The sequence below is a fragment of the Dendrobates tinctorius genome, unplaced genomic scaffold, assembly GCF_039654945.1.
Source record: "Dendrobates tinctorius isolate UK_male_01 unplaced genomic scaffold, ASM3965494v1 ptg000388l, whole genome shotgun sequence".
Lineage (NCBI taxonomy): Eukaryota > Metazoa > Chordata > Amphibia > Anura > Dendrobatidae > Dendrobates > Dendrobates tinctorius.
In genome coordinates, this window is record NW_027362054.1 from 1,234,519 (window position 1) to 1,258,231 (window position 23,713).

General features: G+C 41.4%; 1 protein-coding gene and 1 long non-coding RNA gene across 4 annotated transcripts in view; one reads left to right on the top strand and one right to left on the bottom strand.

Moving 5' to 3' along the window:
• Positions 1-14,052, top strand: part of CACNB3 (calcium voltage-gated channel auxiliary subunit beta 3) — a 343,020-nt gene extending 328,968 nt beyond the window's left edge. For all 3 annotated transcript variants that reach the window (XM_073563484.1, XM_073563483.1, XM_073563481.1), the window contains exons 8-13: positions 4,441-4,499; positions 4,954-5,063; positions 7,238-7,389; positions 9,135-9,230; positions 12,996-13,154; positions 13,323-14,052. In XM_073563484.1, coding sequence (XP_073419585.1) covers positions 4,441-4,499; positions 4,954-5,063; positions 7,238-7,389; positions 9,135-9,230; positions 12,996-13,154; positions 13,323-13,637 — 891 coding nt within the window. In that variant the 3' untranslated portion in view covers positions 13,638-14,052. The remainder of the gene's footprint in view (positions 1-4,440; positions 4,500-4,953; positions 5,064-7,237; positions 7,390-9,134; positions 9,231-12,995; positions 13,155-13,322) is intronic.
• The window catches only part of LOC141076151 (uncharacterized), a 141,963-nt gene that overhangs the window by 114,510 nt on the left and 3,740 nt on the right, over positions 1-23,713 (bottom strand). The window lies entirely within an intron of this gene.

Genomic DNA, 23,713 nt, shown 5'->3' on the forward strand with positions numbered 1-23,713 from the left:
TGTAAAAATAAAAACTGTTTTACTCAGCTCTGCAGCCACTGTTTCATGATTTGGCCAGGTTAACATGCTCAAACTGGTAAAAGGCCCTATATAAAGGTTCTCTCACATCGTATAGCGTATAAATCGGACAAGTGCAATGCAAGAAATCATACCAGCTTCAGCTGTCCAAGACATGGCGCATCACATTAGATGCATTTTGTTTTGTTTTTTTATAAATTGGTGAACCAGGGAAAGTGTCGGTGAATAATTATTCACATAAAATATATATATATATTTTTTTTTATTACTGGATTAGTAATGGGGGTGTCTGATAGATCCCTCTACATTACTAACACCAGGGCTTGATAACAGCGGTGATTTTTGATAATCACAGCTGACATCAGCCCTAAACCCCATTACCCCGATTGTCACCACACTAGGGCAATCGAGTCGAGAAGAGCAGAAGCAAAGGGTGGCTGCGGGCTGGTATTTTTAGGCAGGGAAGGACTCAATAACCAGGAACCTTCCCAGCCTGATAAGATCAACTCATAGATTTACCTTTGCTGGTGTTATAAAATAGATTTTATGAACTATTTATTTAGTTAAACAATCCTAAAAAAATGTAGAGTAATCTCCGCATGAAAGACACTAAAGAGTGAAAGTTTATAATATGTAGGGGGGTTGTGAAATTATGTATCTGCAGGATATCTATCCTATTTATTCTATCTATCCACTCTATCTTTCTATAAATATTTTTCAATCATGTATCTATATCTTTATATATGATTGCTTTATTATTTTTGCCAACTAGCTTTAAGTTACATAGAGCATTATCTAATATATAATTACCTTGTAATGTCTTCACTTCCTGTTCCGTCCAGATCCCAGAATTCCAAGCGGAGGAAGTTCACCGACCGCCATATTATGACACCCAAGTGATTGGTGTCTCAATATGGAAACTGCTGGTGGTACCAGCCTCTTGCGCGGTACCACCAGCTGAACACCGTCGCACCACACACACACTGTATACGCCATACACACCACACACAAACACACACTGTATATACCTTACGCACCACACACACACTGTATACACCGTACGCAGCCTCTTGCACGGTACCACCAGCGGAACACCGTCACGAACGCCGCCGTCAGGATCAGCTGAATGATTCACTGACCGCTGCTGCCATCTTTGTACAGGAGGAGCGCATGCGCAGTTTTAATGTGACCGCCGCTATCTGTCTGCACAAGGATGGCGGCGGTCTGATTTACTGAGCCTGCGCGAGTTCCGTGCAGGCGCAGTGAATCATTCGGATGATCTCATCGGCAGATGCGCAACGTGTCTACAAGCAGAGGAAGCTGGTCACTTTAAAGGGGTTTTCCCACGAACGAAAGTTCATTTTTAAAATTGTCTGTGTCTGACCGTGTATGGAGCATACCACATCTACTGGGCAGGGGAGGAAGCAAAAGACAATACTGACATTACAGCAGGGGATCACAGAGGATTCATTTTGTGAGGTAAAATATTGTTTAACCCCTTTACCCCCAAGGGTGGTTTGCACGTTCATGACCGGGCCAATTTTTACAATTCTGACCACTGTCCCATTATGAGGTAATAACTCTGAAACGCTTCCATGGATCCCATTGATTCTGACATTATGACATTGTACTTCATGGTAGTGGTAAAATTTAATTGAAATAACTTGTCTTTATTTGTGAAAAAAATGGAAATTTCGCGAAAATGTTGAAAATTTCGCAATTTTCCAACTTTGAATTTTTATGCCCTTAAATCACAGAGATATGGCACACAAAAAACTTTAATAAGTAACATTTCACATATGTTTACTTTACATCAGCACAATTTTGGAACCAAAATTTTTTTTGTTAGGAAGTTATAAGGGTTAAAATTTGACCAGCGATTTCTCATTTTTGCAACACCATTTTATTTTTACGGACCACATCATATTTGAAGTCACTTTGAGCAGTCTACTGTATATGATAGAAAATACCCAAAAGTGACACCATTCTAAAAACTGCACCCCTCAAGGTGCTCAAAACCACATTCAAGAAGTTTATTAACCCTTCCGGTGCTTCACAGGAATGTTTTGAATGTTTAAAAAAAATGAACATTTAACTTTTTTTTCACAAAAAAATTACTTCAGGTCCAATTTTTTTATTTTATCAAGGGTAACAGGAGAAATTGGATTGCAAAAGTTATTGTGCAAATTCTCCAGAGTACGCTGATAACGGATAAGTGGGGGGGGACCACTGTTTCGGCGCATGGCAGAGCTCAGAAGGGAAGGAGCGCCGTTTTACTTTTTCAATGCAAAATTGGCTGGAATTCAGATCGGACGCCATGTCACGTTTGGAGAGCCCCTGATGTGCCTAAACAAGTGACCCCATTTTGGAAACTAGACTCCCAAGGAACTTATCTAGATATGTGGTGAGAACTTTGAACCCACAAGGGCTTCACAGAAGTTTATAGCGTACAGCCGTACAATTAAAAAATCATATTTTTTCCACAAAAATCATCTTTTCACCCTCAATTTTTATTTTTCCAAGGGTAACAGGACCCCAAAAGTTTTTGTGCAATTTGTCCTGAGTATGCTGATACCCCATATGTGGGGGTAAACCACTATTTGGGCGCATGGCAGAACTCGGAAGGGAAACAGCGCCATTTGACTTTTATGGGGCTGGAATTGAGATTGGACGCCATGTCGCATTTGGAAAGCCCCCGATGTGCCTAAACAGTGGAAACCCCCCGTGTTTGATCGCAGTGTGCCAGGGGTTAACGTGTCGGGGGCGGTCCGTGACCACCCCTGACACACAGTGCCACGTGTCAGCTGTGATAATCAGCTGACACCCGACCACGATCAGTGGCACTCCCCCTGTGAGCGCCGCTGATCACACTAGACGTACTATCCCGTCCATGGGCATAGGGTCCCATGGACGGGATAGTACGTCAGATGGCAGAAAGCGGTTAAAAACAGTCAGTGAAATATTTTACTTCAGAAAATGAATCCTCTGTGATCTTCTGCTGTAATTTTCGTTCATGGGAAAACCCCTTTAAAAAGCAAATTTCAACGCCAAAATCTAAAAAATGCCAAGAATATACCATCAAAGAAAAGGACAGCTATCCAAGTTACAGCAGAAATATGACAAGGCGGATAGCACATGGGGTAGAGAGATCAAAGAAGAGAGCACAGACAGGAGAAGTCAGCACATGGGGAAAGAGAGAGTGAATAGGTGGGTGAGCACATGGGGGGGAGAGATTCTCAACGCTGCCCCCATCGTGACTTTACCGGCCTCCATCTAGTAGTACATAAAAGGTGATGTGAAAAATGCATTGCATACGCATGTCATACAGATGCTAGGCGAGAAATAAAACGCACACTTGCATCACAAAAGGTAAACCGTACGGATTCCATGGGATTGTAGGCCCTATTAATCCCCTTACTTACTAAACAGGTGATAAAAATACGCAAGACCAAGGTTGGCATGAAATGGCCGAGAGGCTTTTAAGAGGATTACTTATATAATTAATCCAATTTATATAATAAATTATTTAATAAATAAAATCAAAGATTTTCAAGTCCACTTTAAAAGACCAATAAACTTAAGGATCAAATTTAAAATGACTAACTTTCCCCTCAAGAAAAGCCTCTCAATGACAACGACCCATCCTGTAATAAAGAATAACAAAGGGGCCGGGTGGGCGGGTGACAGCTGCTGCGTCTCCTCACAGACAACTGAGGAGAATTCCTCAGGGAGGGATGTATATAGAGCACCTTCCCCGCACTTTTTCCAACCAATCCAAATTAACAGCTGATAGCCAGGCCAGCTAATCAGGGCGATCGCCTGCTTCTGTTACATGACAACAGGGACTATTAAACCTTTACCAGATCAATCATGAGGATGCCTAATGAGACATTTGAGGCAACCTACAGTAAAACAAAATGGTTACAGACAGCATATTCCTAACAATATCCCTACATATCATACATTTACCCTAAGTGCCACGAGCCCATGCAGCCCCCGCTCTAATTGATGTGGGGGCTTTCCATTCTTCCAACTTTTCAGGATGAACATCGGAGCAATTTTTAACATATGGAAGTGAGCGAACCCTAAAGATGAGAAGTTTCATCTGCTGTAAAATGTTTCGGCAGCCCAGCAATGTGTATGTAAAAACCAACTTTGGGAGAATTGCAATGAAATAGTTAACTGTAAGGACGAAGGAAGATGAAAAAAATAATCAAGCTTCGAGCCAGTGGAGCAAGAATTAATACTATTATAATCTGACTTCTTTCCAAATGTTTTTCAAATTTAAATTCAGCCTTGTCACAGCCCCAAAAACTTCAATGCAGTCTCCATAAATATAGTGAGTACGTTCTGCAGAATGCGGTATCTTCTGAAATGATCTTGTGTCCTTCTTTGTCCCTTTTTTCTCTGCTGTTCTTGTAGGTGACTGATATGATGCAGAAAGCTCTCTTTGACTTTATGAAGCACAGATTTGATGGCAGGTGAGATCAAAATGATATGGGGGTGAGTTTGGCATCATATCTAGTGGGCATCTAATTGGCTTTTTGTTGGTATGTTTGTGGACTGACTGATTATTTCTTTCTGAAATGGGTGCTGATGAGGGCTACTTATCTTTCCAAACTAAGGCTAAAAAGGCTCTACTGTATATATGCAATGGTCCAGCGGGAATATATAGATTTTGGTATTATATCACTACGCTCAGCAGTCTCAATATACACAGGGACTCGGTACACCTATCCTGTGTTAGTTTGTTGGAAAACTCCCTTAGGGGAGGTAATAAATCATTAGCTAGTTGAAGTATGGCAAGAATACCACAATTTTTTTTTTTTTGGGGGGGGTTATAGTATTTGTATCTTTCATATGCTTATCACTTTACATAAAGTGAAGAGTAGACATCTGAAGGATCTGCATACTGTATTTGTTGCATATTTTCAGAATCTCCATTACTAGAGTCACAGCCGACTTGTCTCTAGCCAAGCGTTCTGTACTCAATAATCCAGGCAGGAGAGCCATCATTGAACGATCAAGCACCCGCTCCAGCATCGGTGAGAACAGCATTTTCTTACTTTAGAAAATATTTCACAACCAGATAGATTTAGGGTTGACCAAAAAAAGATATAGGTTTACTCAACCATGTTTTACCAATCACTCCAGTACAGTAGCGAGAATCTGAGATGTATTAATGCTGTGTGAAATTTGCTCTAAATACTTATTAGGCAGGAACTAAGTCTGTTTCCCAAATGACCTCCTGGAAGTAATTATTACTAGATGCCAGGATATTGGGAAGGAGCAGAGCACGACATTGCAACCAGAGTCTACGCTTCTGGCTTAGAAACAAAAAGTAAAGCTAAAATCCAGTAGATTGGGTTCTGGGACCCAACTATGTATGTGCACACTGTGTCTTTTTCAGGAGTAACCCGCTGGAAAAAAGCGCTCCATAAATGTTAAAAATAATGAACATATACACAAAAAATTTTAAAAAAATTAAATTCTTTTAACTTTTGCCTTTTTTTATCTTCTATTAAAAGAAGTGACCTGATTAAAAAAGAAATAATCAGATCCTATTTAATGATGAGAAAGCACACATAACATTGTTACAAATATACCATTGAATAACTTGTTCCTAATTACAGGTTACGTTTTTACAATACTGTTACGCATTTAATTGTATCAACAACTTTCCATATATCCAGCTCTACCTCAATTTTATTAATTATATTTATAAATGAAGACAAACAACACCCCTCCCTCCAATAACACACCAGACCAAACTATATTCATAGTGTATTACATCCAATATACCCTCGCTTGACTAACACACAATAGCCCCTTCTATTTACTATGTCCACTGAATACCCCTATATGCAATACCCAGGAATATTGTAGCCCTCTATCCTGGAACCACTAGCTGCTTATCCTATCTCTCACCAGAGCTCGAGATGGTAGGCACGGCATATTTAACCATGGTCCCCATATATTTTAAAATTTTGTTAATGCTTTTCTTTTTCTATAAACCCCCTTTTCCATCCAGATGTTATCATTTCTCCTGTTTCTCATTACATTGATCGACGGAGGTTGGACATCCAACCAATGTAATGCTATTAGTTTGCGAGCTTGGTATAATGTTCACAATAAACCAATGGCCAGCGGAGACTCAAAGTCGGTTGACTCTCCCAGATAGCCCAGCACACACACCTTTGGGTCTGCCTGAAGTTGCATTCCAAACACCCTTTGTATTAGAGCTAACGTGTTTAACATGACTATTTTTAACACAAATCACACCAAACTAAAAATATTTGACTGGGTAATCCACAATGACAAAAAAATCACAGAAAAAGACACCTCGTAAAATCAGTGTTTATTAGATCTGCCTTTAAAGGGTCCACTTAATGGTCCAATTACGCAAGAAGGAGTAAAAAAAAACAAAAAAAAACGGATAAGTAAAACTTTGGACAAAAAAATAGGAAAAACAAATTGGTAATGAACCAACAACAAGATGAATATAACAAAGAAAACTTTATTACTTAAAAGCAATGTAGGTCAAACATCAATACAGCAGTACTAAAAGGCGTCAGGTGGAACAGGAGAGGACACATAGTAAAGCATGTACTAATACATAAGATAATATACAAGGGTAGTGATACATTAACAAGGGAAAATACAAGAAAAATGTATTTACAAGTGTATTGATGTGCACATTCCCATTATAGGCCTCTCCTGCTGGAGTGACGCCAGCTCCGACGCGCGTTTTGGTGCAATGCCTTCGCCTTTGACTTCCTCTCGGCCTCTCCCCCCCAACTTTCCTCCTTTCCCGTTCCTCTTAATGTTTTACTTTTTACATTTTCTTAATCAAAAGTTTGTACTTCTGTAATTTTGAAATATTATGACTATTTGTCTGTAAAGCACCAATAAGAATCAACAGTTTAAGTTGAAAAAAATGACCAATTTAAATTTAAAATCAAAAGTACCCCGAAATCACAGAATACAATTATTTAGATTCATATTCTCATCTAAACGCATTCCTCCTGCATTGGTAGACGCTTGTTTAGGAGAATCAATGAGGTACATAAGCAATCCAGGCAAAAGCATTCAATTAGCTACTTCAAGCAAGCTCACACGTGGTCTCTTAGGTAGATATACTGTATACATGAATGTCTGTAATCAATAAGTCTTCAGTTATGTGGTAATTTCTATGTATGTTCAATATTCTGGTATACAGCTGAAGTACAAAGTGAAATCGAGAGGATATTTGAGTTGGCCAAGACACTCCAACTAGTTATCCTGGATGCGGACACAATCAACCATCCTGCTCAACTGAGCAAAACTTCCCTGGCACCCATCATTGTGTATGTCAAAGTTTCATCACCTAAGGTGAGTCCTGGTGTCACCATCTTCCTTTGCGACGCTCAAGTGTTCGTCTCATTCTAGGTCTCATAGTCTGGCTACAACAGAATTCATCTGGATAGGCTGCAGTGGCTCCCCATGACATTGATTTGGGCAGGAGCACTCCTGTAAACTGATCTCTGCCAGCTCTTAGAGAGCAATTGAGTGGTCTACATCTACAGCACCAAAACTAAGAAGCAGACAAACAGGGCTTCTCTCAGCTTCTTCTGGTTCTACCTAGAGTAATATCGGATTTCATCTCAATGATTTTATGTTAATTGAGGACAGAGTGATGCAGAAACATGAAGGGTACCATTTTTACAGAGAGCTGAATTTTATAAAGGCATTATGGCGGACATTGATGGGGGCACTCTCTGCTGCCTTCATCTGTTTGAAGAATCAAGTGCCCATCTTTCAAGGCAATAGCTGGAAAATCTCTATTTTGGCAAAGGTTCCTATTTGCTATGATGGGACCTAAGCCTGTTTTTGGTAATGAATATATCGAGGGAACACATTCTGCAAATTCTGCCATGTAAAGTAGCTACAATATACAGTAGGTAGATTTAAGGCTATTGTCACACAGGAGTATTTTCTCTCATCCGAGAAAATCTGAGTGTGATTATAGTATGATCATAAAATCCAGGAAGGGATCATCACTCGCTTCATCTATAAAAAAGGCTTTTATTCCAATAAAGTTAAAATCAGGAAGAATTCACACAGCAGTACTCCATGAGTCTTGGAGGGAAACCATAAAAAGAAAACGCAACGCGTTTCTGACCTTTGTGGTCCTTAATCACTGCACTCGGTTGTCATACAAGTGTGGCCCAATTTTTTGATGGCCCACCAACTTGCATGGCTGAGTGCAATCTGATTTCCAGAAAAAAAAAAAATCATGCATGCTGCAGTTTTTTCCCCACTGATAAAAAATCCAACATGTGCACAGCCCCATAGAATAACATTGGTCCAAGTGTGAGTCGATGTTTTGTCGGATCGCACTTGGACCGCAAATATTGGTCGTCTATAAGATAGATAAATATGAGGCAGGTAGATATGAGATGGTTTGATAGACAGATTCATTACAGATAGATACTGTATATATGTATCCCTTTTCTATTATATTGTAATATTAAGAGTTTTTAGAAAGTCACTAGAGTCTCCATGTATCCATATTATAAAGATACAAATATGTTCTAACATGACAAAAATGAGCCATACCAAAGTAGTAAACCAATGTCTTCAGCTTTGGAGTGATATAGTGTGTTGTCCGATTCTCTATCTACTCTACCGCGGGATTGTGGGGGTCCATATCGGGGATCCTGCTGATATACAAAACCCCTTTAATTTACTGATATGTCTTGCACACACAGTTTGGCATTGTGACTACACAAATCGCGATAAAGACAATTGTTTGACATGCTACATAGCTGTGTTTGAATTTCTGGAGATAGTGAAAGGTCTTCTATTCACAATTACATTTTGCTCCTTAGGTAATCAATCCTGAGCTGGAAATAATGTGTCTAATAACATGCAATAGTGAGAGCTCTTCTTTAGGGTCAGCAGCCAAATTAATAATAGGTTTATAGCTTTCATGTTAGTGAAGCGTCTTCCAGAGTGGAGAAAAGGATATACAGATTCGGTTTGTCTTTTGTACATAAGAATGGCACAAAACCGATGCATTTACTAGCGTGTCAGACAAAGCATTCTGTCTTCAGTAACTTCTGCCTGTTTTCTAGGTGCTGCAGCGACTGATAAAATCCAGGGGAAAATCTCAAGTTAAACACCTCAATGTCCAGATGCTAGCGGCTGACAAACTGATACAATGCCCTCCGGTAAGAGAGCCGGAGACCTGCCAAGATAGTGCTTATATCTCCAGCCTAGAACAAATGTAATGGAAATATTGATGGGGTGGTGTACTGGTATCAGGCGGGCACCAAAACCCCAGGGGGAATATTCTGTAGAAACCTAATAATTCTTAGGGCCCCGTCACACATAGCAACTCACCAGCGATCCCGACAACTATATGAACTTGTCAGGATCGCTGGTGTGTCGCTACATGATCGCTGGTGAGCTGCCAAACAGGCAGCTTCACCAGCGATCAGCACCAGCGACGACGAGCGCGCGCGTCGCTGTGTACCTTAGAGACCAGCGTGCTGGTGCAGGGAGCTGGTAACCAAGGTAAACAGCGGGTTTCTAAGCGCCGCACAGCGGTGATGCGTGTTGGCCAGCGGGAGACCAACAATCAAAAAAAAGTCTAGGGCTTTCGACCATGATCAGCGATACCCAGCAGGGCGGCCGGTCGCTGATAGGTGTCACACACAGCGATCTCGCTGGTGAGATCGCTGTTGCGTCACAAAACTTGATCGAGATCGCTGTTGCGTCACAAAACTTGATCGAGATCGCTGTGTGTGACGGGGGCTTTAGAAATGTTTAGACACTAAGGGCTCGCTCACACTACGGTATGATACGGTTGAGTGCTATCCGATGTTTTATCGGAAACAAAACAATCGCAGCATGCTACGAGTAGCTCTGATATTCGGATCGCGCACACGCATACAAGTCTATGGGTGCGTGTGAAACATCATACTGCCCTCGGATGTCATCTGGGTACAGTTTGATGTGCGCTCACAGGCACTATGGAGAAGATGGAGAAATTAAGCTCTCCATCTTCTCCGCACCTGTGCTGCTATTCTGTCATGCGAGATAATTGGATTGCACTAAGATGAAACTAAGAGTGTGATTAGCATAATTCTCTCACATGAAAGAACATACGCCAGTGTGAGCGAGCCCTTATAGTGTATATGTCTCTGCCATATACTTATTATGACAGTGTGTAGGAAATGTACTGACACACTGGCTCATTTCAATTGCCAAGCTAGCCCCTTCTATGTCTCTAATTAAGCTCTGAGAGTGAATTATACTAGTGAGTTGCAATATATAATATTTTAAACCTAAAGGAACATATATTTATTGTGCTGAGCAACCCCCTTATTATTGAAGGGTGAAGAATAATGCATGTCTTATTGTTATAGTCTGTTTTGCTGCACGTTGTGTTAAACAGAAAATATATGCTTTATTTTTGTCTAAAATGAATGCATTCTGGAAGATAAAGCCACAAATGCTGCAGGCTGCGAGTCCTAGTTCTTGATGCATCGTCACTATTTTATGTTACTTTTTTTCAAAATGTTTTAATGGCTTTGCGCTCAGTAGTTTTCACGATTTTCTTCTTGGCCTACATATCTGGTTTTGTTGTATTGTCAAGGGATCCTGACCTATCTCTTTTATCTATTTTGTATATAAATGTATCTTCTGATTATTTGGAAGCAAAACTCAAAGCACTAACAGACGAGTCTTTGTTACATGGTGTTAAAGGATTAACAAACATATCAGTCCCTGTTTCCTTGAACTAGCAAGGTCACACTTCAATAAACATATTAGATCCACTGACACCAGATGATAATCCAAAGTCAAGAAGCGAACAGAGATGAAAAACAATTTGTGTTAGTATAACATACTTTAGATAAAATACAGTACACAATAGGGTGCCTTGGGCCAAATGTGGACGTTAGACGATTACCATGTGTATGATCACGATATGAAAAGTATCCAATACTCGTCACATGATTTAGAAATATATATCACATATGTGAAGTACAAGAAAAAATTCATAGGGATCACAGTGAGTGTATTAACATTAATGTTCTGATGAACTCATTACATATTATGACCGCAAGGCGATAAAGTTTGTACGGAAAGTAGTCAGACCCCTTTAAATTTTTCACTCTTTGTTTCATTGCAGCCATTTGGTAAATTCAAAAAAGTTCTTTTTTTTTTCTCATTAATGTACACTCTGCACCCCATTTTGACTGAAAAAAAAACCAAATGTAAAAATTTTTGCTAATTTATTAAAAAAGAAAAACTGAAATATCACATCATAACTCCTTTGAAAAGATGTGGACGTGGCCCTCTGTGAAAATTAGTTTCACACACCTGACCTAACCTAAGAACTGGTCATTCACTTCAGAAGATTGGACAACCCCTTTAAATCTTATTCTGGGAATGAGGAGGAGATAATTGATTCTTGACATATAGCGCATGCTCCTGGTGAAGAACAGAATCCTTCATCAGACAGGTGGCAAAGGGATGGGTGGATCTCCTATCCAATTATCTATATTTTTCATATTGTCCAGCAAAAATATTCTGTTTCACATGAGCATACAGTATAAGGCTATGTGCACACGTTGCAGAATTGCCGCAGAAATTTCCGCTGGAATTCCGCAACTCCTTGCTGCGGGAAATACGCTAGAATTCCGCATGTGTAATTCCCACGTATTTCCTGCATTTTAACTAGCGTTTTGGCAAGCGTAATTAGCTTGCAGAATGCTAGCGTTTTCCAAATTATCTGTAGCATCGCTTGGAAAACTGATTGACAGGTTGGTCACACTCGTCAAACATAGTGTTTGACGAGTGTGACCAATTTTTTACTATTGAGGCTGCCTATGCGATGCTCCTGGCAAGTCCCGTTCCCAGCGATGCCTTGCGACAATGACCTTTGATGACGTAGCGGCCTCAGGAGCCTGCGACTTCATCAAAGGTCATTGTCGCAAGGCATCACTGGGTCCGGAAGATGCCGGTAGCATTGCCGAGGCCTGGGGACGCTGCGCGGGACGCCGGAAGGTGAGAAGAACACGATTTTTTATTTTAATTCTGTTTTTTACAGTGATATGGTACCCAGAGCCCGAAGGAGAATCTCCTCTCCTCCAGACCCTGGGTACCATTCGCACATTTTCCGCTTACTTTGCGCCTGGTGGGCATAGCCATTGAATACAATGGTTTGCTTATTTTATGCATTTTTGCAGCATTTTCACCGAGAAAAAACACGGCAAAAACGCATAAAATCCGCAGGAATTCCAGACGTGTGCACACAGCCTTATTCATTTGCTGGTTACATATGGTTGATACCATGAAATACATTATATACACTTTTTTGTGCCTCCTCTATCAGTTTGAGTGCTCTGTGTTGGAGGGTTGTCTGAGCCAAACAATTACTTTATTTTAATAACATTTTTGTGTCACTATTCAAAGGCAAGCCGTGAGGCTGGGTAGTCAAGAGGTCCAGGGCCAGATACCAAGAGGGCTACCAGATACCAAAGGGGTAAGGCAAAGAGATGGTCAGGTCACAGTCCGAAGTCAGAATTACAGAAAGGTAGTCAATCAAGACAAAGGGACAAAGCAAATGGATGGTCAAAGGCAAGGTCGGGCAACAAAGATCAAATATATGAACCCAGAATACAGAGCAAGCTCAAACCACGTGATCTAAGCTACATCTGGCACTAATTGGAGGCAAAGAGCAAGCTAAATATCCAGATAATCGCTTGAATAGGAGACACATGGAGGAAGTCCCAGCACACCCTGGCTCTAATTGGAGGGCTGAATTGTCACTCAGGATAGAACAGCTGAACTGTCACTCACTGCTTCCAAACACACCGATATGCGGAATCGTGACAATTTTGTGTAATTTGTACATCACTATTCATTTGTATTTATCATCAGCTGATACCATTGTATATTAAATTACTATTGTTTTCTTGTTTTAGGAATTGTTTGATGTGATATTGGACGAGAATCAGCTAGAAGATGCTTGCGAGCACCTTGCAGAATACATGGAAGTGTACTGGAGAGCCACACATCACCCACTGCACCCACACACTGGCCAAAATCTCATGACTCCTCCTACTGCCATTCCTGGCCTACAGGTACAGTAACGATCATACATGTGTGTGTCAATGTGTATATGATCAGTCATGCTCAGATTCCAAAAATCATATAAATCTCTAGAAATCTTAATAGTCCCCTGCCCTTTAGGATTTATTGCATGTTGAATGATTGAATTGCATTTCATATGTCTATAACCTACTCAACAGAACCAGCAAATTATTTCGGATCGAGCCAACGAGCACTCCCCATTAGAGCGAGACAGTTTAATGCAGTCAGACGAAGCCAGTGAAACGTCCCGCAAAACCTGGACAGCCTCTTCCCAGAGGAGCTCCCGCCACATGGAGGATGAATACTCCGATGCCTACCAGGACCTGTATCAGCCTCACAGACATCACAACAGTGGACTGCACAACACTAATGGCCATGACTCCCAGGATCGTCTTCTGGATCGAGACTCTGAGCAGAACCACAACGACAGGAACTGGCAGCGCAACCGTCCCTGGCCCAAGGACAGTTACTGAGCAGGGTCTCTCTGCACACACCTGTTTACTACACATCCACACACTATTCCTGCATGGCAGTGCATGCCATGAGGCACAGCCACTAAGTGTAAATTCCAGGGTAGCGACGAGTCAAGAATGCACTATGGCGAAAAGCACCCTGTTTCTGATCTGTCATTTGCTTGGTATCTTCTGCCTGCAAAATGTAATGGCAGAAGGGCTATAAAAATGTAGCTGCACATTTGCAGGACCTGGCTGCAATGTAATACTGCAAAAAGCAGAGCCAAGATACAAAACACGTCCTTGGAGTTTACAGGCAGAGGCAGTAATATGCTGGAATCTGAGAATCAATCTTAATAGCCACTAAATCGATTAATATTTCAGATCTTATCCTGCTGGCCTTATTGCATTACTTTTAAAGAATTTTCTAAACACAGTAGCACCTGAATCAGTGGCATCCAAATGTTTACATGTAGAGGGCATATTACAGAAGTGTGAGCCAAAAATACCAAAAGATCAAGCTATGGTCTGTGGAGTCCATCACGGATGGTGTGGGCTAGAAAAAAGCCCTCAAGGGCTGCATCCAGCTCACAGATCAACTGCTTAACTACCCTGACCTACAGAGTTCATAAATCCAAAAGGTTTACAGAACAGGTAATGCAAAATCTGTATGGACAGTTGGTTTTCAGAAATAGTCTGTGAACAGATGGGATCCTCACCTCTCCTCACAGGCCAATCGGAAAAATCATGGGGCAAAGTACTTGCTCCCGTTACAAGTCTCGGTCAGGTATTGTGTTGTGTTGCCATAAAATACTGCCCTTCAGGTATAATTGTCACCCTCAGATCTTGTTTACAACAGATATGCTTCAGCAAACATTTTATATCTATAAAAGCAGGTTATTAAGTTTCGTAATCAGATAGTACTTTAAAAAAAAGAACGCAAGTTTAATATTTTCAAAGGAGAGATGACTCCATTTATAAAACCCACAGCTTGCCTTAGAAGGAGTCAGATCTTAAAGGGAAAAATTGTATTCCAGATGACTTCATGGCTGGAGATTCATAAAAATAGAAGTCTAGCTTGGCCGTACTAACAATTTCAGCCTGCACTCTTAGTATTTATTTAGGAAGGAAGCGAATACCGACATTTCACTAATCTGTAGGCCCGTAGATATCGACATTTACATCTAAGACACTACATACAGGAGTTCAGTAGGGAAGCTCCCAAAGGCACAGTGTTACTGCTGTATGTACAGACTGATTAGATTAATATACAGGATATTAGGCATTCAGATAAATGTGGTGGCAAGGGGAGGCCTTAATAACAGGGTACCAGGACAGGTCAATAGGATGCAAACATTAAAGTGCACTTGGTGCGGTGGACATTTGGGGACCGATTCATTAAGAAGTTTTCACCAGAATTCTGGTGTAAAATACCTTCAAATGTTGCAAAATGTTTGTGCCTCCGTTTTACACAGTTGTGGAAAAATTTAGTGGTATGACGTTTTTATACCCATCCCAGCCAGCTACACCCCTGTAGTAGTAGGAGCCTAATTCTTTTAGCCCTTAATGAATTAGGCTGATCTTACTCCAGTGGTCCCATTCATTAAGTTTGGTGTGCAATGTCATGCCATTACCTCATGTTTCAAGGAGCTGTCCAGTACTGAAATGGGATGGAATGCCAGAGAGTAATGACGGTTCCGCCTGCCAATCATAGCCAGATGAGGGTCAACTTGTTGGCTTAAATCACTTAGTGGAGTGAACAGCTTACAATATACCATATATTGGGTCTTATAGCTTTATCTTTACTTTTTCCACCCACGCAGAATTTAGACTACATAGGCATGTATCATTACTGTGATGTAAAAAGGCTGATTTGACATGCCAGTACATGTGATTCCTGTTTACCTACTGGTTTGCAGTTCTTGGGAACCTCCTAAAATAATTATGTGGATTTTGCACCTCATATACAAATCTGATCTACTATTACAGTAACTACTGACTTCCTACCATGTAATCAACTGGAGGCATTTGCAATCATTTGGTCTATTAGTTTTTGGATACACTTTTGGATCATATTTATTGCTACCTTAATGCTGTTTTCCTTTTTTCATCCCACTGTCCCCTATGAATAGTGAAGGCTTCCCAACACATTAGACAAAAGTCTGCCAAACTCAGTGATGTCAACAATATAGGTCAGCCATCTGATGTGTATGAGGCCATGCTGACTCTCCTTCAACAAACGATCTCTGAGAGAGAAGGATCCGCAGTTGGAAAATCAACACTCAATCCTTTTATTTCCAGGAGAGATAAGTCATTGGCAGAGGAGTCTGGCCACATCGCTCTTCTCTTCCCCACCCCACACATGTACACTCCACTGAGCTGAGCACTCATGGGTATGAGGGATCTCATGGAAGGCAGAATCCAGAGACTTAGGCTGTGTGCACACGCTGCGGATTTTGCTGCGGTTCCGCAGCGGTTTTGGCCGCTGCGGTGTACAGTACCATGATTCCCTATGGGAATCAAAAACCGCAGTGCAGACGGTGCGGAATTTTTCGCGTGGATTATCTGTGGTTTTCAATCCGCAGAAAGAATTGACATGTCAATTCTTTCTGCGGATTCTGCTGCGGTTTGCCATCTCCTCTATTGAGGAGATGATAAACCGCAGGGCAAAACCGCAGAGCAATCCGCAGGTAAAACCGCAGGTCTTTTGACCTGCGGTTTCACCTGCGGATTTTACAAAATCCGCGCGGATGAATCCGCACCTAATCCGCAGCGTGTGCACACAGCCTTAAAGAAAGTTTTAGAGCTAACTTTTAGATAGTATCGCTAGATAACATGGCACAAAGATAAGGTATGGAAGACATGAGATTTCTATAAATCCCATCCACTTTGTGAAAACTGTAAGATGCTGCGGTTTTGCGCAGCAAAAAAACGAATAGTCAAAAACGTATTGTGGGAACTTAACCTTTATTGGTAAAATTTTCCTTTTAAAGGGAATCTGTCACCCCTTTTTGAAATATCATATAATGATATCATTGAAATGTGTGTCACATAAGGATTCTCTTAGTACTTTTGCTTCCCCCTGACCCCGCACCTTTCATGCATAAATACCTTTTTTATATCGGTTCAGATGTATGTAAACTGCCGCAGTCCGATCCGATGGGTGGGGCTTATTTAACTGCTCTCCCCCTCCCTGTCTTGCTCTACGCATTTCTTCTTGTGTAGAGCAAGACAGGGAGGGGGGGAGCAGGTGAATAAGCCCCGCCCATCGGACCGGACTGCGGCAGTTTACATACATCTGAACCGATATAAAAAAGGTATTTATGCATGAAAGGTGCGGGGTCAGGGGGAAGCAAAAGTACTAAGAGAATCCTTATGTGACACACAATTGAATGATATCATTATATGATATCTCAAAAAAGGGGGGACAGATTCCCTTTAAGGTTATTTTTTAATACTCTAGTCTCACAGTTTTTTTTCAGGTAGAAGCTAGACATTAAAAGTTTCACCACCTTCTCCTGTCTCCGTGATATTGAACCCCGTGACCCACCAATTGGTCCGAAAAAAAAGTCGGACATGTGAATAGCCCCATAGACTAAGCTATGTACGATTGCCATCCATAGAAAAAAAAAAGGATAGCTCTTGTATGTGAAAGACTGACGTGTGAATATGAGGCCTAAAGTTGTGAGAGTACTTGTGTCCCATTTTCTTATAGTCTAGGTAATCTCTGTATTCCCAAATTCTAAGCAGGAAAATAGGGACATTCAGTAAATGTAAGTGCAACCACCCTCATTCCACTTTTGGGCATCTATAAAATCATATTCAACATAACAGCAGAATTATGCTTTATACAGTTGTGGCCAAAAGTATTGACACCTCTGCAATTCTGTCAGATAATACTCAGTTTCTTCCTGAAAATGATTGCAATCACATTCTTTGGTATTATTATCTTCATTTAATTTGTCTTAAATGAAAAAACACAAAAGAGAATGAAGCAAAAAGCAAAACATTGATCATTTCACACAAAACTCCAAAAATGGGCCAGACAAAAGTATTGGCACCCTCAGCCTAATACTTGGTTGCACAACCTTTAGCCAAAATAACTGCGACCAACCGCTTCCAGTAACCATCAATGAGTTTCTTACAATGCTCTGCTGGAATTTTAGACCATTCTTCTTTGGCAAACTGCTCCAGGTTTCTGATATTTGAAGGGTGCCTTCTCCAAACTGCCATTTTTAGATCTCTCCACAGGTGTTCTATGGGATTCAGGTCTGGACTCATTGCTGGCCACCTTAGAAGTCTCCAGTGCTTTCTCTCAAACCATTTTCTAGTGCTTTTTGAAGTTTGTTTTGGGTCATTGTCCTGCTGGAAGACCCATGACCTCTGAGGGAGACCCAGCTTTCTCACACTGGGCCCTACATTATGCTGCAAAATTTGTTGGTAGTCTTCAGACTTCATAATGCCATGCACATGGTCAAGCAGTCCAGTGTCAGAGGCAGCAAAGCAACCCCAAAACATCACGGAACCTCCGCCATGTTTGACTGTAGGGACCGTGTTCTTTTCTTTGAATGCCTTTTTTTTTCTCCTGTAAACTCTATGTTGATGCCTTTGCCCAAAAAGCTCTACTTTTGTCTCATCTGACCAGAGAACATTCTTCCAAAACGTTTTAGGCTTTTTCAGGTAAGTTTTGGCAAACTCCAGCCTGGCTTTTTTATGTCTCGGGATAAGAAGTGGGGTCTTCCTGGGTCTCCTACCATACAGTCCCTTTTCATTCAGACGCCGACGGATAGTACGGGTTGACACTGTTGTACCCTCGGACTGCAGGGCAGCTTGAACTTGTTTGGATGTTAGTCGAGGTTCTTTATCCAACATCCGCACAATCTTGCGTTGAAATCTCTTGTCAATTTTTCTTTTCCGTCCGCATCTAGGGAGGTTAGCCACAGTGCCATGGGCTTTAAACTTCTTGATGACACTGCACACGGTAGACACAGGAACATTCAGGTCTTTGGAGATGGACTTGTAGCCTTGAGATTGCTCATGCTTCCTCACAATTTGGTTTCTCAAGTCCTCAGACAGTTCTTTGGTCTTCTTTCTTTTCTCCATGCTCAATGTGGTACACACAAGGACACAGGTTGAGTCAACTTTAATCCATGTCAACTGGCTGCAAGTGTGATTTAGATATTGCCAACACCTGTTAGGTGCCACAGGTAAGTTACAGGTGCTGTTAATTACACAAATTAGAGAAGCATCACATGATTTTTCGAACAGTGCCAATACATTTGTCCACCTTTTTATGTTTGGTGTGGAATTATATCCAATTTGACTTTAGGACAATTCTTTTTGTGTTTTTTCATTTAAGACAAATTAAACGAAGATAATAATACCAAAGAATTTGTGTTTGCAATCATTTTCAGGAAGAAACTGAGTATTATCTGACAGAATTGCAGGGGTGTTAATACTTTTTGCCACAACTGTAGGTATGGTAGTCTGTCTTTAGTCATCATGTCATGGTTAGGGGTAATGATTTGTACTGATTAATTATATATCTTTATAGTGGGCAGAGCTCTCCATGTATGAATTTTTGCACTTTGGATAAGAGAAATGGAGCTCTAACCCTTATAAATATAAATGATATCATTAATTTATAAGCCCCATTTAGATTACAAAATGACATAGATACTCAATGTTGGATACTCGTGCCAGACATGCAATTAACAAGTCATACATCAGATAGTTTCTCAAAAAATTTTTTATCAACCTACCATTAGAGCCAATGACCATAGTCAGGCGATGTGATGTTCTCCGGTTCCTACTGTCATAGTGCAGTGCACATATAATGAGCTGAGCGGAAGCAAAATCTGCAGGTATCATAAATATTAGGAAGCTGATGAAACAGGTTATAGGCTTGATATGATTCCCGCACAAGCCATATTTAATCACCTAAAATCAAGCTAATTGTTGTAAGAAAATATTGAAAATGGCCTGTTACATTTCTGTAGCATCATGGACAGCACTTTGATCATATCAGTCTTGTATAACATACAAAGGAGATGCCGCTGTTGCTGACCACGCATTTCCATCCCATTCTTCTAAGGTTTCCGCCACACCCCTAGTAAGTCGGACCATTGCCCAAAATATTGCTAAATCAATTTATTATGAAATATATGATGGTCTAGGGTTGAGTAATACAGCTAGGTAATTTATGTTGACCCGATTGGCCTTCAACAGCTTCTCGTCATGCCCAAAAAATGCTATTAACCTGCAGATATGTGGTTAATCTGCTTATTAATATCATTATTCACCTGTTTGGCGCCTGCACATAGCCGAATGCTGTGGGGAGAAAATTATCTTTGTTCCCCCCAGCAGTGTTCCTGTTTTAGTCACCGGGCCGGCGCGTGTTTGGTCACCACTCTGAGTATGAGCTAAGAGTATCTGGCCCCCTTATAGTACAAAAATAATAAGAAATGTAGCGTCTGTCCATACCTGAATTCTGATAATTGAGGAAAGTAGTTATGAACAGATATCAAATCGATGCACTGTGTGCTTAGAAAAAGAGCTGCATCTGCTGGTATAATATGGGGAAATAGCACCCTCATAATAAGTGTAGGTGACAATACTGTAAAATACATTCCCAGGGACCCTATTCCAGAAAAGCCATACAGGATAGACTCCTTTACTTCTTTATAAAGTTACTATTGAATTCCATTATTAAGAATAGTTTACACCTGTTCATATGTTTAGTGGAAAAGACAAAGGGCATTTGTGCACGCAAGCCTTAAAGGGAACCTGTCACCTGTTTTAGCCGCTATAAGATGTGGCCACTGCCTTTCAGGGTTTATCTACAGCATTCTATAATGCTGTAGATAAGCCCCCGGTCCGACCTGCAAGATAAGAAAAATAACTTATTATACTCACTCTGGGGGGACGGTCTGGTCCGATGAGTGTCACAGGTCCTGGTCTTGAAAACACCACAGGGGAATAGTGCGTTGAGGTAACAATTCGACCCTATGTCGGGTCACTACACCAAATACAGCGCTTGGTGCCCCACGTTTCCAGCTCATCTCAGGACCTCTGCCTGGTCCCTGCCAGACCGAAATCTACATATGGCACTTTAGTGAGGTTTAAACAGACCCGACATAGGGTCGAAACGTTACCTCAACGCACTATTCCCCTGTGGTGTCTTCAATAAAATTTTTTGCATTGAAAAATCAAAATTTCCCAGAGTGCAGCTGTTTTTTCTTCACTGGATGACCGTCTGGACTAAGTTCCAGGTTCAGCTTGCACCTACCTCATATCCACAGAGTGCACGCCTTGTCTGTATCACTACACAGGTCCGGGTCTGGCGCCTCCCATGTTCTTGCGATGACGCCCTCATGCTTGCTTCATCGCTCCCGGCATTGTGCTCCTGCGCAGGCGTACTTCTCTGCCCTGTTGAGGGCAGAGCAAAGTCCTGCAGTGCGCAGGCGCCGGGAAAGGTCAGAGAGGCCCAGCGCCTGCGCAATGCAGTACTTTGCTCTGCCCTCAACAGGACAGAGAAGTACGCCTGCGCAGAAGTGCATCTTATAGCGGCCAAAACACTTTAATGAAGGGAGCATAGGATGATAAGCGCCTAAATTTTTAAGAAGTGCACACCACTTAAAGAACTAAACACATTTGACAGAATTAGACAAAATTTAAAACGGTCTTGTGTCTCCTTTAGATATATTACTCCGGTTAGTGATTGGAGTACATTTCTGGCCAGTTATTCCACTAAAATGGCATAACATTTGATGAATTTCCCGGAGGATGTTGTCAAAGCTGGCTGAGACTGGTGTAAAAATGCCAAAAGTTGCTACAATTTTGCACAACTTTTGCTTGATTTCAAGGTGTTTTACGTAGACACCTTGATGAATCAAGCCCCCAAAATAGTTCTAGTAATGAAAGTCCTGATATTTTATAAGGCACAGTAGAATAGGGTAGTAAAGATATTTAGGTCTTTACTTTTTCTCCAAAAGACATGTGCTCATACAACATGTCCTTTTTATACTCCCATTCATGAGATGCTCATTATATGTTAGATGTATCCTGAACTGTGAGCACTGAAACCTCCTGGCTGGGCCTCTTCTGACACGCTGACAAAATATATAGTAACCGAAGGCAGGGTATGTAGAAGTAGTGTTTGGCTATGGTTAGGTATCTATGGCTTCATTCCAGGAATGGACAGTAACATAAAGCTGAGGTTCCCTACTAGAAAATCTGGTGATAACCTTATGAAATTAAATTTATACTAATATAATTTGTGCATATTTATAGCAGAGACATGTCATACATGAACAAACCACTTCAATCATAAGATAACCAGACACTGTCAACTTTAAGTAGCAATTTAACTCAAGTAAAGAATAGGAAATCTGTTCTCTTTTCTTTTCTAAAAATCTAGGGCTAGTACAGCTGTTGGCTAGTGATACAGTTGTGTCTGTTTATTGATCCTCATTAAGATTGGTACTTTGTAACTAGAACAATTCACAGTAAATTAAGAAAGACACCCAGCAGAGGCGTTCATATCAAGAGTTTGTGGTTGAAGGAGCTTTAATTCGGCCATAAAGAATAGTAATGAGTGAATGTGCTCGGATAAGGTGTTATCTGAGCATGCTCGGGTGATGACCAAGTGCCTTTGGCGTGCTCGAATAATATGTTTAAGTCCCCACAGCAGCATGTCTCATGGCTGTTCGACAGCCACAACACATGCAGGGATTGCCTAACAGCCGTGAGACATGCAGCCGCAGGGACTAGAACATAATATTGAAGCACACCGAAATCACTCGGTTAGCACCCAAGCATGCTCAGATTACGCGTTATCCTAGCACGTTCGCTCATCTATAATAATAAATGCCCTAAGCAGCTTCCGGTTGTAACAACTTCCGTCCGGTTGTAACCGGTGACGTCACCGCACACCTCTTTCCATGTTAACCCTCAACACACACACTCCTCTCACCTTTCACCATCTCCACTCACTCTTTCACTCCACATACGACCCTTTCTCTCACTCCGTCTCTCATACTCACGCCGTCATCGCCGCTGATCCACGATCCCCGACATCTTCCGCCGGCGCCATCCTGGATCCAGACGTGGAGGACGTGGAATCTCGCGAGATTCTGCCGACGCCATTTTGGATCCCGACGGCATCCACGCCGGTGACATGTTCCTGCGGCGACGCTATTTTGGATCGGCGAAATCCCGCGATACTCAAGATGGCGTCGCTGCAAGAACATGTCGCCGGCGAGGACAACGTCGGTATCCAAAATGGCGTCGGCGAAAACTCGCGAGATTTCGCCGACGCCATTTTGGATCCCGACGTCGTAAACGCCGGCGACATGTTCTTCCGGCGACGCCATCTTGAGTATCGCGGGATTTCATGATACTCAAGATGGCGTAGCCGCAAGAACATGTCGCCGGCGTGGACAACGTCTGGATCCAGGATGGCGCCGGCGGAAGAAGATGTCGGGGATCGTGGAGCAGCGGCGATGATGGCGTGAGTATGAGAGAATAAACAACTAGCAACAACGATTTTGAAGGATTATTTCCATCTTGCACATTTATGACATATCTCCAAGATAGTTGTGGATCTGGGACTTTCACTTATCTCGAACTGGGTTCCCCAACCCCTGTCTTGTACCTGCTGTCAGAGGAGAGGAAACTGCACATGCGTATCTCTATCCATTAACTTCTACAGGAGTTCCCAAAAGAAGTTAGACAAGCTGAACCTCATTCCCATGAAAGGAGTGGATTTCACACATTGCACCTCTTCTACTAGATATTTCTGGCCTATTATGTACTATAAATGTCCACGATGGGATTAACTCTTTAAACTTTTATGTTCATTTCAGATAATTTATAGATGTTTTCACCCAGAATCAATCCACAAATTGAGCAGTTTTATCATTTCACTAATTTACTAACTGATCCCAAATTAAATCCTGTGTCATAGGTCTCTGCTGAAATCATCCAGCATGTATTGGTCGATTAACATTTGATCACATTTACACTAGACATTATTTAATACAGCTGTGATTGATGTCTGTCAAAAAGATAGTTGAATTTCCAATTTTGTAATTGGT